The 17,072-nt window shown below is 41.1% G+C and overlaps 1 protein-coding gene across 1 annotated transcript in view; it reads right to left on the bottom strand.

Moving 5' to 3' along the window:
• dstyk (dual serine/threonine and tyrosine protein kinase) overlaps positions 1–16,404 on the bottom strand; it is a 47,239-nt gene extending 30,835 nt beyond the window's left edge. Inside the window, exons 1-3 of the mRNA XM_082959268.1 lie at positions 15,687–16,404; positions 15,283–15,499; positions 10,472–10,881 (exon numbers count right to left, since the gene is read on the bottom strand). Of these exons, the coding sequence (XP_082815394.1) occupies positions 10,472–10,881; positions 15,283–15,487 (615 nt within the window). The 5' untranslated portion in view covers positions 15,488–15,499; positions 15,687–16,404. The remainder of the gene's footprint in view (positions 1–10,471; positions 10,882–15,282; positions 15,500–15,686) is intronic.
• Positions 16,405–17,072: the final 668 nt, after the last annotated feature.

Genomic DNA, 17,072 nt, shown 5'->3' with positions numbered 1-17,072 from the left:
CTAATGATTTATGCTATACAACGTTTGACATGTTTGAACGAACGTAAATATAAATGTTTCCCTCTTTGGTGAAGACAAGTGCGGCGGGCGACGTTCATGTTTTTGAGTAGCCTACAGGACGCGCTAACAACACGGAGCTTTTTGGACATAAATTATGAGCTTTTTCGAACAAAACTACATTTGTTATGGACCTGGGATCCCTGGAAGTGCCTTCTGATGAAGATAATCAAAGGTAAGGGAATATTTACATAGTATTTTTGATTTTAGATCTCTCCAACATGGCGCCTAGTCTGTATCGCCAAGCCTATTTTTCTGAGAACAGGACCTCGTTTATTGCAAAGTGTGATTTCCCAGTAAAGTTATTTTTAAATCTGGCAATGCGGTTGCGTTGACGAGATGTTAATCTATAATTCTTTGAATGACAATATAATATTTTACCAATGGTTTCGAATAGTAATTATTTAATTTGTTGTGCTGATTGACTGGCGGTATTGGAGGGAAAATAATTTTTCTCAACATCAACGCCATCGTAAAATGCTGTTTTTGGATATAAATATGAACTTGATAGAACAAAAAATGCATGTATTGTCTAACATAATGTCCTAGGAGTGTCATCTGATGAAGATTGTCAAAGGTTAGTGCATAATTTTAGCTGGTTTTCTGCTTTTGGTGTCTTTGCATTGACAAAACATTACACACAGCTATTTTCAATGTACTGTCCTAACATAATCTAACTTTATGCTTTCGCCGTAAAGCCTTTTTGAAATCGGACAACGTGGTTAGATTAAGGAGATGTTGTATGTTTGAGAAATTTGAATTATGACATTTAATTGTTTTCAAATTTGGCGCTCTTGATATTTCACCTGCTGTTGATAGGGTGTACCCATAGAAGTTAACTGCAGACCCAGTGTAACCACGCCAGCCCAGGACCTCCACATCAGGCTTCTTCACCTACGGGATCGTCTGAGACCAGCCACTCGGACAGTTGATGAAACTGGGTTTGCACATCCGAGGAATTTCTGCTCAAACTGTCAAAAACCGTCTCAGGGAAGCTCATCTGCGGGCTTGTCATCCTCACCAAGGTCTTGACCTGACTGCAGTTCAGCGTCGTAACCGACTTCAGTGGGCAAATGCTCATCTTCGATGGCCACTGGCACGCTGGAGAAGTTTGCTCTAAACTGATTAATCCTGGTTTTAACTGTCCGTGGCAGACGGCGTGTATGGCTTCGTGTGGGTGAGCGGTTTGCTGATGTCAACATTGCGAACAGAGTGTCTCATGGTGGGGTTACGGTACAGGCAGGCATAAGCTATGGACAATGAACACAATTGCATTTTATCAATGGCAATTTGAGAGCACAGATACCGCAACGAGATCCTTATGCCCATTGTCGTGCCATTCAGCCTCCGCCATCACCTCGTGTTTCAGCATAATGATGCACGGCCCCATGTTGCATGGATCTGTACACAATATCTGGAAGCTGAAAATGTCTATTTTTCCATGGCCTGCGTACTCACCAGACATGTCACCCATTGAGCATGTTTGTGATGCTTTGGATTGACATGTATGAACACGTTTTCCAGTTCCCGCCAATATTCAGCAACTTCTGTTAAATAGTGTTTAATGGCAACAGCCATTAACCTCTTATGGCTAGGGGGCAGTATTTTCACGGCTGGATAAAAAACGTACCCGATTTAATCTGGTTACTAATCCTACCCAGTAACTAGAATATGCATATACTTATTATATATGGATAGAAAACACCCTAACGTTTCTAAAACTGTTTGAATGGTGTCTGAGTATAACAGAACTCAAATGGCAGGTCAAAACCTGAGAGATTCCTTTACAGGACGTGGCCTGTCTGACCATTTCTGGAACTTCTTTGCCATCTCTATCTTTTACTAAGGATCTCTGCTCTAACGTGACACTTCCTACGTCGTCCATAGGCGCTCAGAGCCCGGGAAAAACCTGAATGTCGTCATCCCAGCCCCAGGCTGAAACACATTATCGCCTTTCTCAAGTGGCCGATCAAGGGACTGTGGGCTTAGGCGCGTGACCTGGCCGCCCCCGTCTTTGTGATTTTTTCCTCTGTTTGCCGAAAAGGAGATTCCCGGTCGGAATATTATCGCTTTTCTACGAGAAAAATGGCATAAAAATTGATTTTAAACAGCGGTTGACATGCTTCGAAGTACGGTAATGGAATATTTAGAATTTTTTTGTCACGAATTGCGCCATGCGCACGACCCTTCTTTACCATTTCGGATAGTGTCTGGAACGCACGAACAAAACGCCGCTATTCGGATATAACGATGGATTATTTTGGACCAAACCAACATTTGTTATTGAAGTAGCAGTCCTGGGAGTGCATTCTGACGAAGACAACAAAGGTAATGAAACTTTTGTAATAGTAAATCGGAGTTTGATCAGGGCTAAACTTGGTCGGTGTCTAAATGGCTAGCCGTGATGGCTGGGCTATCTACTGAGAATATTGCAAAATGTGCTTTCACCGAAAAGCTATTTTAAAATCGGACATATCGAGTGCATAGAGGAGTTCTGTATCTATAATTCTTAAAATAATTGTTATGTTTTTTGTGAACGTTTATCGTGAGTAATTTAGTAAATTCACCGGATGTTTGCGGGGGGTATGCTAGTTCTGAACGTCACATGCTAATGTAAAAAGCTGTTTTTTGATATAAATATGAACTTGATTGAACAAAACATGCATGTATTGTATAACATAATGTCCTAGGTGTGTCATCTGATGAAGATCAAAGGTTAGTGCTGCATTTAGCTGTGGTTTTGTTTTTTGTGACATTATATGCTAGCTTGAAAAATGGGTGTCTGATTATTTCTGGCTTGGTACTCTGCTGACATAATCTAATGTTTTGCTTTCGCTGTAAAGCCTTTTTTAAATCGGACAGTGTGGTTAGATAAAGGAGAGTCTTGTCTTTAAAATGCTGTGAAATAGTCATATGTTTGAAAAATTGAAGTTTTTGTATTTTTGAGAAATTCGTAATTCGCGCCACGCCTATCATTGGATATTGGAGCAGGTGTTGCGCTAGCGGAACGTCTAGATGTAAGAGGTTAAGAGGCTGGTTGGACGTACTGCCAAATTCTAAGATGACAGAGGCGACTTATAGTAGAGGAATGAACATTAAATTCTCTGGCAACAGCTCTGACGGACATTCCTTCAGTCAGCATGCCAATCACTCCTTCAAAATTTGAGACATCTGTGGCATTGTCTTGTGTGACAAAACTGCACATTTTAGGAGTGGCCTTTTGTCCTCAGCACATGATCATGCTGTTTAATCAGCTTCTTGATATGCCACACCTGTCAGGTGGATGAATTATCTTGGTAAAGGAGAAATGCTCACTAACAGGGATATAAACAAACTTGTACACAACATTGGAGAGAAATAAACGTTATGCATATGGAACATTTCTGGGACCTTTGATTTCATCTCATGAAACATGGGAAGAACACTTTACATGTTGCGTTTATATTTTTGTTCAATGTATTTACTGGTGTGCTGATCTGACCAGCCATAATCGTATCTGTAAATTGACAGTTGATAGTCGGATTAGATGATTGTCATAATAGGGAAAGAAAGAAGCGTTTAAAAATTCCTAAATAAAAAGGTGGAATGTTTATGGACCAAGAAAGCTGTAGATCAGCGCGCCTGTGTGCGTTCTCACTTCTCAAACTATGTGCAGATTTGAGCCATTTCAGACAGAACGTCCATCGTCATTTCATCTTATGAACATTTATGGTTTGGTAGCAAACGGCATCGCCATTGAGCTACTTCTCATAGCAGCAGTGAACAACACCAAGTGATATGAGCAATGGAGAGAGATGTGAAAGGAAGCGGAGTTACAGCTTCACTCTATCCAGTCGTAGCATAGGATCAAGTTACAACACGCCCATTTCTTGACAGATAGCATTACTATCCAATTGAGTTGTGTAAAATGTCATCCTGGCAGCTGAGTTGTTTCGAGATGCTTCCTGACAGTGAAGGAAAATTACAAAAAAAAAGTTGCTTTGAATAGATGTTATTTTATATTCTCAGACTAACAGCAGTGCCTATATTATGTCCTATGCAAATGTTGATCAGCAGACTAATATAAGTCCCAAATGGAAAGCAAATAGATTGTCATCTGTAGAACCATATACTGTACTTATCAGCCAAAACAAGCTCAATAACAATGCATGCACAATCCTATTGAATATGCATTCACCTGTATTGTGAGGAGGCCTATGGCATCTAAATTTACCCAGTTTATTACTACCATTATGTTGTTATGTAGTTTGATGAAAACAATCTAAGTCACAATTATTGTTTGATTTTAAAATTAATCCGTACATGGCTGTTGCTGGGAAATGTCATCAAAATGTATTCAGACCTCTTCCCTTTTTCCAAATTGTATGTTACAGCATTATTCTAAAATTGATGAAATAAAAAACATCTATTAATCTACACACAATACCCCATAACGACAAAGTGAAAACGGGTTTAGACATTTTTTGCAAAATGTATTACAAATAAAAAGATTTGTATTCAGACTCGAAATTGAGCTCAGGTGCATCCTGTTTCCATTGATCATGCTTGATGTTTCTACAACTTGATTAGAGTCCACCTGTGGCAAATTCAATTGATTGGACATGACTGTCCCATAGTTAACAGTGCATGCCAGAGCAAAAACCAAGCCATGAGGTCAAAGGAATTGTCCGTAGAGCTCAGAGTCAGGATTGTGTCGAGACACAGATCTGGGGAAGGGTACCAAAACATTTCTGCAGCATTGAAGAACACAGTGACCTCCATCATTCTTAAATGGAAGAAGTTTGGAATCACCAAGACTCTTCCTAGAGCAGGGAGGTGACCAAAAACCCGATGGTCACTGACACAGAGCTCCAAAGTTCCTCTGTGGAGAACCTTCCAGAAGGACAACCATCTCTGCAGCACTCCACCAATCAGGCCTTTATGGTAGAGTGTCCAGACGGAAGCCCCTAGTCCGTACAAGGCACATGACAGCCCACTTGGGAGTTTGCCAAAAGTCACCTAAAGGACTCGCAGACCATGAGAAACAAGATTGAAGTCTTTAGCTTGAGTGCCAAGCGTCACTTCTGGAGGAAACCTTGCAACATCCCTACGGTGAAGCATGGTGGCGGCAGCAGCATGCTGTGAGGATGTTTTTCAGCGGCAGGGACTGGAAGACTAGTCAGGATCAAGGGAAAGATGAACGGAGCAAAGTATAGAGATCCTTGATGAAAACCTGCTCCAGAGCGCTCAGGACCTCAGAGTGGGGCGAAGGTTCACCTTCCAACAGGACAACGAAGAGCCCGGATCTTAATCCCATTGAGCATGTCTGGGACCTGTTGGATCGGAGGGTGATGGCTAGGGCCATTCTCCCCAGAAATGTCCGGGAACTTGCAGGTGCCTTGGTGGAAGAGTGGGGTAACATCTCACAGCAAGAACTGGCAAATGTGGTGCAGTCCATGAGGAGGAGATGCACTGCAGTACTCAATGTCGCTGGTGGCCACACCAGATACTGACTGTTACTTTTGACCCCCCCCCCTTTGTTCAGGGACACATTCAATATCTGTTAACCTCTTGGGGCTAGGTGGGACGCTAGCGTGCCACCCGTGGTGCACTCCATCAACAGCAGGTGCATTTCAAGAGCGGCAAATTTGAATCCAAATAAATGTCAAAATTCAAATTTTTCAAAAATACAACTATGTTACACCATTTGAAAGATAAACATCTCCTTAATCTAACCACGTTTTACGATTTCAAAAAGGTTTTACGGCGAAAGCATAAATTTAGAGTATGTTAGGACAGTACATTTACAAGAGTTGTGTGTAATGTTTTGTCAAGTCAAAGACAGGGTCACCAAAACCATAAAACCAGCTAAAATGATACACTAACCTTTTACAATCTCCATCAGATGACACTCCTAGGACATTATGTTAGACAATGCATGCATTTTTAGTTCTATCAAGTTGATATTTATATCCAAAAACAGCGTTTTACTATGGCATTGATGTTGAGGAAATCGTTTCCCTCCAATAACCGGCAGTCAAGTCAGCGTCACAAATTAAATAATTAAAATTAGAAAACATTGGTAAAATATTATATTGTCATTTAAAGAATTATAGATTTACATCTTTTGAACGCAATCAACTTGCCAGATTTAAAAATAACCTTACTGGGAAATCACACTTTGCAATAATCTGAGCACTGTGCCCAGAAAAATACGCGTTGCGATACAGACTAGACGTCATGTTGGGGAGATCTAAAATCGAAAATACTATGTAAATAATCCATTACCTTTGATTCTCTTCATCAGATGTCACTTCCAGGTATCACAGGTCCATAACGAATGTAGTTTTGTTCAAAAAAGCTCATCATTTATGTCCAAAAATCTCCGTCTCGTTAGCACATGATGTAAGCCAGCCGGACTTCTCGTCATGAACGAGGGGAAAAAATATATTTCCGTTCGTTCAAACATGTCAAACGTTGTATAGCATAAATCATTAGGGCCTTTTTTAACCAGAACATGAATAATATTCAAGGTGGACGAATGCATAGTCTTTTATAACGTATTGGAACGAGGGTACCCAACATGAAGTAGCGCGCCAGGTGTCTAATGGGACATCACCGTTCCATGGCTCTTGTTCGGTCAGATCTCCCTCCAGAAGACTCAAAACACTTTGTAAAGGCTGGTGACATCTAGTGGAAGCAATAGGAAGTGCCAAAATATTCCTAAACCCCTGTGTTTTTCAATGGGATAGGTTTAAAGTCAATACAACACATCAGGTATCCACTTCCTGTCAGAAAATGTCTCAGGGTTTTGCCTGCCAAATGAGTTCTGTTATACTCACAGACACCATTCAAACAGTTTTGGAAACTTTAGAGTGTTTTCTATCCATATATAATAAGTATATGCATATTCTAGTTACTGGGTAGGATTAGTAACCAGATTAAATCGGGTACATTTTTTTTATCCAGACGTGCAAATGCTGCCCCCTAGACCCAACAGGTTAATCACGTCTGTGTAATTTGTTCAGTTGATGTCAATTGTTGAATCTTATGTTCATACAAATATTTACAGTTGACAGCGAAAGGACGTTTCTTTTTTTGCTGAGTTTACATTTGCATAAACTCCAAAACCTGTTTTTGATGTTTCATTATGGGGTATTGCTTCTAGATTGAGGGGGGGAAAAACTATTTAATACATTTTATAATAAGGCTGTAACGTAATATGTGGATAAAGTCAAGGGGCCTGAATACTTTCCAAATGTTCTGCGTTTTCCAAATGCTTACTGCCTCCAGCTCACATTGCAAAGTGTTGAGTGACGGGCTGATAGTCTGCCTACCGCTGCCTATGTTCTTGAATGGAGGAGCTCTTCAATTACCAGTTGAGAAATTCAAAAGGCTCTCACACATCTGAGCTATCTTTTTTGCAGGTGCATGGAATCAGTTGAGAAGGAAAATGAGAAGGAACCCACCCACTACTCTTGATAGTATCACTGCTCTTTAATAAGCTTTACGAGTTTTTTTAATTAGCACCCTTATGTAGACCTAGCCCTACCCATATCCGTTCCACGCATCGAATGGTGGTTGGAGTTGAAGAAAAACAAATAAGTGCTACCAAATATAACAATATGCATTTCATAAATATTCAAATAAAGTTGAGAAATAAAAAGTTATTTTAAATCAGGCCATCAAAACTAGGGATGCACGATATATCAGTGAACATATCGGAATTGGACGATATTAGCTAAAAATGCCAACATCGGTATCAGCCCGATGTCTAGTTTTAAGCCGGTGCAAAACTGATGCCAAAGCTAACATTTTGCGCTACACGTTCAACACAACATTCCTAACCGAACACATAATGTCTGCTGTGTGGATCGAGCAGTCAACAAGTCGAGCAGTCATTTGATAGAGTAAGAAAACTTCAGCGAGACAACTCTAAGGCGAAATCCATTAACGCCAAGATAATGGATTTTATTGCCCTTGACAATCAACCGCTCTCTGTCGTGGGTGATGTTGGCTTTCGCGACTGGTCGAGCACCAGTACACACTAACGTTACTAAGTGCGCTATTTTTCCAGATATTGCCCTACCGGAGTTACAGTTTCACGACATACTATGGAACGCCGTTTGGGTCTTTGCGTGTCAAAAAAGATACGTCAAATAACAGTTCTATTATAGAATGCGTGTTCTGAATTTGCACGAGCAAGCCAAGCGCCACCACTACTATCAGTAGCACTGTCAAAGCTGTACAAAAGTCTGCAAACAAGCAAACACCGGCCACGAACAATGTGTTAACAATACCACGTTGGTAATAAAGCATTATTTGTTTGACCGCAACTTCTGGGGTAGCTAGCTAGCTTTAGCTTGGTACCTAGCTAGCACCAATACAACCAGCCTGAAAACAATGACCAGTAGAAACTGCAGTCATTTTCACTATTCTTAGCAATGATTTAGGAATGCTTGTGAGTAAGTACTAGCTAGGTAGCCACTTGCTCGCCTATTGAAATTGTACTTCAGTTCATGAAAATAAATAACTAGCCAGCTACTTAACCCTGTTGCCCAAAGCTAACATTATAAGCAGCCGGCTAGCTTCATCTTGCTAGTGAGGCTCAACCGGGTTGTGTTGGGAAGCTAGCCACAATAAGGATAGGGCACAATAGTGGAAATTGCGGTTTGCCTTCAAAATAAAAGTTCCTCTTTGAAAGTGATGCAGAAGGAATCATGTCATATTTAGACTATATAATGTTAAACAAGGTTGGAATGTGAAGCTATGAAATGGGTTATCAGTCTACTTGGTGACACAGAACACAACTGTTTAGAGTTTACACAAATATTAGCGTTGTAGCTCTTATCGCGGGACTGCGTGAAATCACCTCCCCAGTCAGCCTATGGTGTGTATTGACATTCATATTGCACTGTACAGCTTTACCTAAGGATTGGGGATCAATGAAATGGGGTGTCAGTCTACTCAATACCCAAGATATTTTTTCCCCCCAGCATCCTCCTCAGAGTTATCAGACTCCAAAACATTCACACAGTATTGTTTTTTCTCAGGAATAGTGTTCAATATACATAAGTTGACAATAAATGTGGCTCAATTCCCAGTTTTTTCAGAGTCCCGCAATAAGAGCTACGACAGTAATGTTCTCTGGGTGTCACTGAGTAGACTGATGCCTATGGATTGTGGATCAATGACATGGGGTAAGACTGCACAGTGAAATAAGTATGCCCACAATGCAATTCTAAAGTATAATACGTCCAGTGTTACGTCAACAGATTATAAAATCAACAAAAAACAATTTGTCAAATTAACATAACATTCCAACCTCGTTTAGCATGGTCTATTCAATTATGGCATAATTATACTATTTGTATTCATTTGCGTCACTGTCAATGACATACTTTTATTTTGAAGGCTAACCACAAAGTCCACTATTGCGGCTAATCCATATTGTGGCTAGCTTCACAGATGGGTCCGACCACCATTAATCAAATAAGAACTGTCTTATAATTTAGGGTTATTTTAGATGACACACTATTAAGTTAGCTAGCCAACTATAGCTACTGAAACAGATTGTCATTTTGCTATGTTTTTGTGGAAGAACATTGTTTGCATCCATCAACTAGCTAGCTTTTTTTTAATGACCAGCACTGTAGGTGCGCGACACAACTACCAGCATCATAGCGTACGTATCAATGAATCATTGTGACATATAAAATACGAGTAATAGTGTAATCAATTTGTAATAACTAAGTAAAAGATGTATGAACGTGATAAATTATTATGTGACGTGCAGTCATAGGTCAACAAGCTTATTTGACACGTCAAACAGTGTTATTTGACGTATCTTTTTTGACACGCAAAGACCCAAACGGCGTTCCATAGATATCCTGGATGAGACAAACTGAACAACGAAACAGCACAGCAAGTAAGTGAAAGAAATACGTTTTGATTATGTTTTACTGGTAATGGGGGCATATGTAAATGCCAACAAAATAACTTTTTGGTCAGTGTGGTGTGTGTGTAACCTTTATTTAACTAGGCAAATCAGTTAAGAACAAATTCTTATTCACAATGACGGCCTACCCCGGACGACACTGAGCCAATTGTGCGCCACCCTATGGGACTCCCAATCAGGGCCGGATGTGATACAGCCTGGATTCAAACCAGGGACTGTAGTGATGCCTCTTGCACTGAGATGCAGTGCCTTAGACCGCTGCGTCCATGTGTGTGTGTTAACTATTTAACTGTACAAGAATACTTAAAAGGCCACTAAAATGTTTTATATCGGCATTTTTTTTTTGCAGCAAGAAAAATATTGGTTTCGGTCAAAAATGTCATATCGGTGCATCGCTAATCAAAACTGTTTAACACATTTCACACCAGCAGAAACAATTAGCAGAAGCAATTAAGGATAACAGAAACACTGGTGTACCTGTAGCAGAGGGTGGTGCAGGGTGATCTCCAGCTCGGCCAGTCTGTGGGCGGGGTCCTCACATTGCTCCTGGATCTCCAGATCCTCCCTGGGCACCGTATCCCAGCGCCCGCAGTGGGCCGCCAGCTGGTGCACCAGCTCATACTGGCCGGGCAGCGCCAGGCTGAGCCGCGTCTGGCGCCCGTGGGTGAAGCACAGCTTCCTCCTCTTGCAGGCCGTGCCATGAACGCCATTGCAGGCCTCGCCCGCCACGGGACCTAGGGGCAGGAGCCGCTCCCCCAGCAGGCAGTTGAGCAGCTGGTAGCGCGCGGCGCAGTCCTGGCCAAGTACCAGGATGAAGGGGGCGCTGCCCACGCTGCTGTGCAGGAACTCCTCTTCATGCCGGGGGAAAAAGATGCAGCTCAGCTGACCTGGGAGGAGAAGGTACAACATGTAGAAGGTACAACACGCCTGGTACAGCAACTGCTCAGCATCTGACCATAAGGCGCTACAGAGGGTAGTGCGAACAGCCCAGTACATCACTGGGGCCAAGCTTCCTGCCATCCAGGACCTATGTAATAGGCGGCGTCAGAGGAAAGCCCATAAAATTGTCAAAGACTCCAGTCACCCAAGTCATAGACTGTTCCCTCTGCTACCGCACGGCAAGCGGTACCGGAGCACCAAGTCCAGGACCAAAAGGCTCCTTAACAGCTTCTACTCCCAAGCCATAAGAATGCTGAACAATTAATCAAATGGCCACCAGACTATTTACATTGCCCCCCCATTGTTTTGTGCACTGCTGCTAACTATCATCTATGCATAGTCACTTCACCCTTACCTACATGTACAAATTGCCTCAACTAACCTGTACCCCCGCACACTGACTCAGTACCAGTACCCCCTGTATATAGTCTCGTTAAAAATAAAGTTTGATTTGATGTATACAAGGGAATAGTGCTGGTGGTCAGGGGGGGGGCTTGAGTCATTGTGCCTCTCCCTTCTGAGGGATAAGGAAAGAACCTTTATTCTTCAGGTATTAGGCCTAGAAACAATCTGCATACGTTGTTAATACACTATAATGTTATGTAACACCATCAAACACTCCACTTTATCTTTGAGCAAATTCCAATGATTGACTTACAATACAAAAATAACTTGCTTCAGCTTTAACTGGACCTGTTGTGAACTGGTGTCTGGCATTGCTCTGTCTGCACTTCTGGCATATGAAAGGCCTGAGGGATAATTTATTGTGTTCACTTCAAAGCCCCTCAGACTCATCTGTTATCTCCTGACCCATCTCCGTGGCAACCCATATTAACAACAAACAATTCATCCTGGCTCATCACAGGAAGTGGTCATAATCCTCCATGATGCTGAGTCATTGTCTATTGCAGTTAAAACAGACAAAGAACAGAGGCCAGAAATGGAATACCACTCCTTTCTCCCTCCCCACCCCTTCTTTTCTCCCTCTTTCACCATCCTGTTGCTCTGCAACTGTTAATCTGGTATTAACCTGTCTAGTGTTTGACCTAAAACATTATACATGCAGGAACTATCCAATGAATAATTGAACCACAGGAAATGCATAAAAAAATATATACCTAATCTACTGTAATCTACAGGGCAATTCCACAATAACAGACTCAGATTTTTCACTTTAAAAATGTCAAACTATTACTAGAGCTTGAAGCATGTCATCTAGCATGACAACCACTGTGGTTTGTTGTTAGCCTTTACTATGAAGGTTTGACAAAGATACAATATGTATGTATAGGCCCACTTGATGGGAAGGATATGGTTAGACTGGCTTTTCCCATGTAAATTGACATTCTAGATGGATTAGATTGAAAGAATGAGAATGTTGAAAAAGATTATTGGTAAATGTGGATGTAAGTGTGTGTGTGTGTACTAGTGGAGATACTAAGCCCAAACACCTTAAAGCAGTGGTTTTCAACTGGTTTTACCTCGGTACCCAAATTGAACCAGGTTGTCTCAGTCACAACCCAATATTCCCATCATGATTTTATTTGTTGCCAAAATTCTATCTGAAAAACTACTTTTAATGCTATATTGAGAGTAAATGTACGACAAGGGAACAACAGTCCCACCCTTTTCATGTGAATAATTCCACCAGTTGAGAACCGCTGCCTTAAAATGGACAACTAGCGGTCCTCCTACTTTTGGGCAATCAATTAGCCCATGTCTGCTAACATTTTTTAGATTGTTAAGTTAGCCAACTTAACAATCTAAACCTATAGAAATCATGTTCAAATTACCAATTCGGGGCCCCCATCGATTACGTTAGTCACTTTCACTCAGATATCATATTCCAAACTGCAAACATTTCTCTCCGCCCCATGACAGAATGTGTAGAATTGCAGCAAACTTGCTTTAAAAACGGCAACATTCTCTCTATGCCCCATGGCAAAATGTATAGACCTTCAGGAAATTAACTCCAAAACGCATTCTCTCTGCTGTCAAGAGGGGGTTGTTAAAATGTTTTGCTCACATGATGAGTACAGATTTTTTTGTGGCCCCCACTCCCATTAAAAGTTGCCCATCCCTGCTCTACAGAGTAGCTCTCTACATAGTTCTACAAACTTTTGCGCGGCAGAATTTTTGGAATTCAACACAGAGCGCCGTAGCTCAGTTTTCATAGACTGAAATCCCTTTGGGACAGGAAGGTTGGGCTTAAATGACAGCCGTATACAGTAGTGAGGAGGAGCTCAGTAGACCCTTTGTGTCCGGAAGTAATTTAGCCATTAATTAATAGCCATTGACACTCTGTAGAGTTGCTATTTTTTCGAGTCAGTTAACTTGTGACATTCCTGGATTACTCATGAAACTAATAAAGTCTGATTTAAATCAACAAAGAGTTTTAAAAAAGGAGAAGAGTAAAATACTGTACAAATCTGGCTGTGTTGGCAAAATCACTACATATCCCATTAAGCCAAGCGAGGAGAGGCCGTCACATTTCCAAGACCAGTAAGAAACGTTTAGCAAAACCTACGCCAATGACGCCGCTGGATTTCAAAACTGAACTTGGATCAGTGTTAAGAAGCAATGATATCCTTTGCCACCGTTGTCTTACAGATAGCTCGAACCGGTCATGACTTTTCAACAAAACAAATCATTTTCAAGTTCCTTTGCAGTACATTTCTTTGTTTGATACTTGTATAACTACGAAAGGAGTTTTGAAGTTGAGGGTGCAGTGTTTATGAAATTAGGCAATGAGGACAAAAACAAGCATAGTTCAGCTAGCCAGCTAGTTCAGCCAGGGAAAATCTTGGGTCCGGATATAGCTGGGCACACATGCACACTAGGATAATTCATGACACAGATTGTAGTTTTTATGCCCTGATATCAGGAGCCAGCAGCAAAAAGTTTGATTAAACAATTCAGAGACAAACTTATACATCAGTTGACACATTTATGGACAGCGAATCGATATACAATCCCGAAATCAGTTGCACCTGTCAATAGTAAAACAAATCTTCAAACAATGTTTGAGTGAACCCAAATCCAGAAAATGAATGGTGAAGTGGCTTCCGGACATGGTAAACTCCTCCTCCTCACCACCAGCAGACCTTGGCTCAAAATAACTAATCTCCTAAACAGGAAGGTGAGAATCACGCCCACACCCTGCTCATCAGCCCACTTACTTCGAGGTCAGGCAATCCCCAAATCAACTAGTGCAGTGACTACTTCTATGTTTATCACCACCAGTACATGTTTCCTTTTAGCCTCAGTTCCTTAAGTGGGAAACTCTGCATATTTGTGGCACTTTATCATGTTATATTGTTGAGAAAGACTAACTGGTCCTAATCTCTTCCTTTTTTCCCTCTAAATCCTATTTAATGCATTTTCTACAGTCTACGTGTTGGCAAGGACATCTCTTTCCGGGAGAGAACAGTCTTGTTTTTTTCCCCAGAGAGGAAACAAGACACTTAAGCCTACCTCATCACCCATTCAGAAGACAGTTTCACTAATAGCTATCCACCTGTTTTGCCATCCCACCACTGTATATAGATTGAGTACAGGTCAGATCCCTGTGGGCTCTTTAGGAAATGCCCTACCTCAGCAGAACTTGCACACATTCACAATTAGATCATTATGGGATGTGTATAAAGTCCGCTGTGCCGATTCCAATCCTCCTTGAATGACCACAATCAGAAGAGTTTCCACTCAAACTAAGGCTAGTATAGAGTGACAGACCTTTGTTTGTGGTCAGATATGTTTACGGGGCTTGTTGATGGGCGTTATGCTGGAAGCAACAATCATATTACAATTCAAGAGCTTGTTGAGTGGTCACTCTCAACAAAGGCAAAATCTGTATTTTTTAGTGTGAGATTTTTGGTAATTTAGCAGTCACTCATATCCAGAGCGACATACAGTAAGTAGTAAATGCAAATGCATACTTTTTTTCTGAATGTAAGTTTCTCAAATGCTAGTCAGGATTGGCATACAAGTGAATAAAATATTAGTTTCTCATGTTCTTTATCATTTGTGTCATTTGCTTCCTTTCCCACACGATCACTGATTGCGATCCAAATGTAAGACAATAAAATGATAATTACTGTAGAATGTAAAATAATCACAGGGTCATTCAATGACAGGCATATGATGAAGTAATGTAGCTGCATGAAGCCACCATGGATAAATGTAACCTCAAGAACTGAAGTGTGTGACATTCAATAAGGCCTAACCCTACCCATGTTTAGCTAAGCATTATGTATTCTGAGAAATGTGGGAGTTTTACTCTACATTATGTTGTGATGCCAAGGAAAACTATAATTATATAGGTAACAAATCCGCAGAGGTGCACATCTTACCTGCCTCCAGAGCAGCTGCCTCTGAGCTGGCGGACGATGCGCAGGCATTACTGTAGTTCTGTTTTATTTCCCGGAAAAATGCGTTGGTCTCTTTCAGATTATTTTTTAGTTGTATGGAGTGTTTATTATAGCTGTTGAAGATCCGGGTTAATTCTCGAGCTAACGGGGTCACTTTCTGCAAATTTCCGCCAACAATCCCCTCCATGGCAATTCGAGTCTGCAATGAGACACAAATGGGAGAACGTTCTTCTCTTTAATACTAACGTACCACCCTATGAACCGAATATGGTAGACATATGGGTCCCAGTCTTCAAGTTTTAATTGCCATTGAAAGCTAACTACTGGACAAGGGTGCAGGAAGTGATCGTCAATATGTGATTTGCTGATCAGTTTCAGTGAGTTACCTGGTCTCACTTATTTGGATTTCCAGTATTGTTCAACTACTTTCATCAGCATCCCAGATGTTTGCTAACCAACTCTAGCAGAGGGAGAAAAAAAAGCCTAGGGAGTGCCCCGGCCCATGAATGACAGACACAATCAGTCCAAAAAATCCACAGTGAATCAAACGCACGGTTTTACAGGCGAAACCGCAGTTGCGGTGTGCAAACGCTCGCGACGCTGACTAGCGGGTAACGTTAATTTACTGCCGTAGGTAACTAGCTAATTCCGTAGCAAAACCACTGCATCACAGTGCACAAATAAACAAACTCACTTTGAACAGAAGATATCTTGATAGCCAGTGTCCTCCAAAATAATTGAGCAAACGACTGGTTTAGCTAACATTAGCTGTATACTGTTTCTAGCCCTAACTAGCTAGTAGGGTCTCAAAGTTATTGAATTGAGATAGCCAATGTCAACTACGCTAGCTAGCTCCGTAGCTTAATTTACCTTCCTATCCTAGCCAGCAAACCAGGCATCGTATTCCATGCTAATCTGTTTTAAAATAATTGCCACATTACCCCAACCGATGTCATTACGTTAGCTCCCTCAAGCAATTTTTACACTGGCGCTAACTACCGAGCCCCTGCGAATTTGATGGCTAGCCCGAGATACTTTTAAGAAATGAAATTGTAAACTCCATTCGATTGGTATTAACGCCCGCGCGGTGCATTCTGGACGATTCTGGGACAAGGAGCGCACATATTCAAGGAGTGAATGGGAGTCAATTGGGTACGAGCTCAAAAACCCAACATTAGCATACATTACTGTAATAAGACGCACAACATTACACATATTGTGTGAGATAATTAACTTGTTCTCGTATAGCTTTGACATTACGAGGAAAATAGGCAGGTTTCTGGACTCCAGCCCTGATTTCTGGAAGGGATTGCGTAACGCAGCATGACCACGTGACCATTCATTGGCCATTGAAATCCCTATTAATTCAATTCACAAGGCTTTATTGACATGAGAAACATATATACATTGCCAAAGCAAGTGAAATGGATAATAAACAAAAGTGAAAAGAACAATACAAAATGAACAGTATACATTACATTCACAAACGTTCCAAAGGAATAGAGATTTCAAATATGGCTATATATAGTGTTGTAACGATGTGCAAATAGTTAAAGTACAAAAGGGAAAATAAAAACATAAATATGGGTTGTATTTACAATGGGGATTGTTCTTCACTGGTTGCCCTTTTATTGTGGCAACGGGTCACATATCTTGCTACTGTGATGGCACACTGCGGTATTTCACACAATAGATACGGGCATTTATCAAAATTGAATTTGTTTTCTAATTCTTTGTGGGTCTATGTAATCTGAGGGAAATATGTGTCTCTA

The sequence above is a fragment of the Salmo salar genome, chromosome 12, assembly GCF_965601325.2.
Source record: "Salmo salar chromosome 12, fSalSal1, whole genome shotgun sequence".
In the NCBI taxonomy this organism is placed as follows: Eukaryota; Metazoa; Chordata; class Actinopteri; order Salmoniformes; family Salmonidae; genus Salmo; species Salmo salar.
This window is presented reverse-complemented; position numbering and strand designations above follow the sequence as displayed.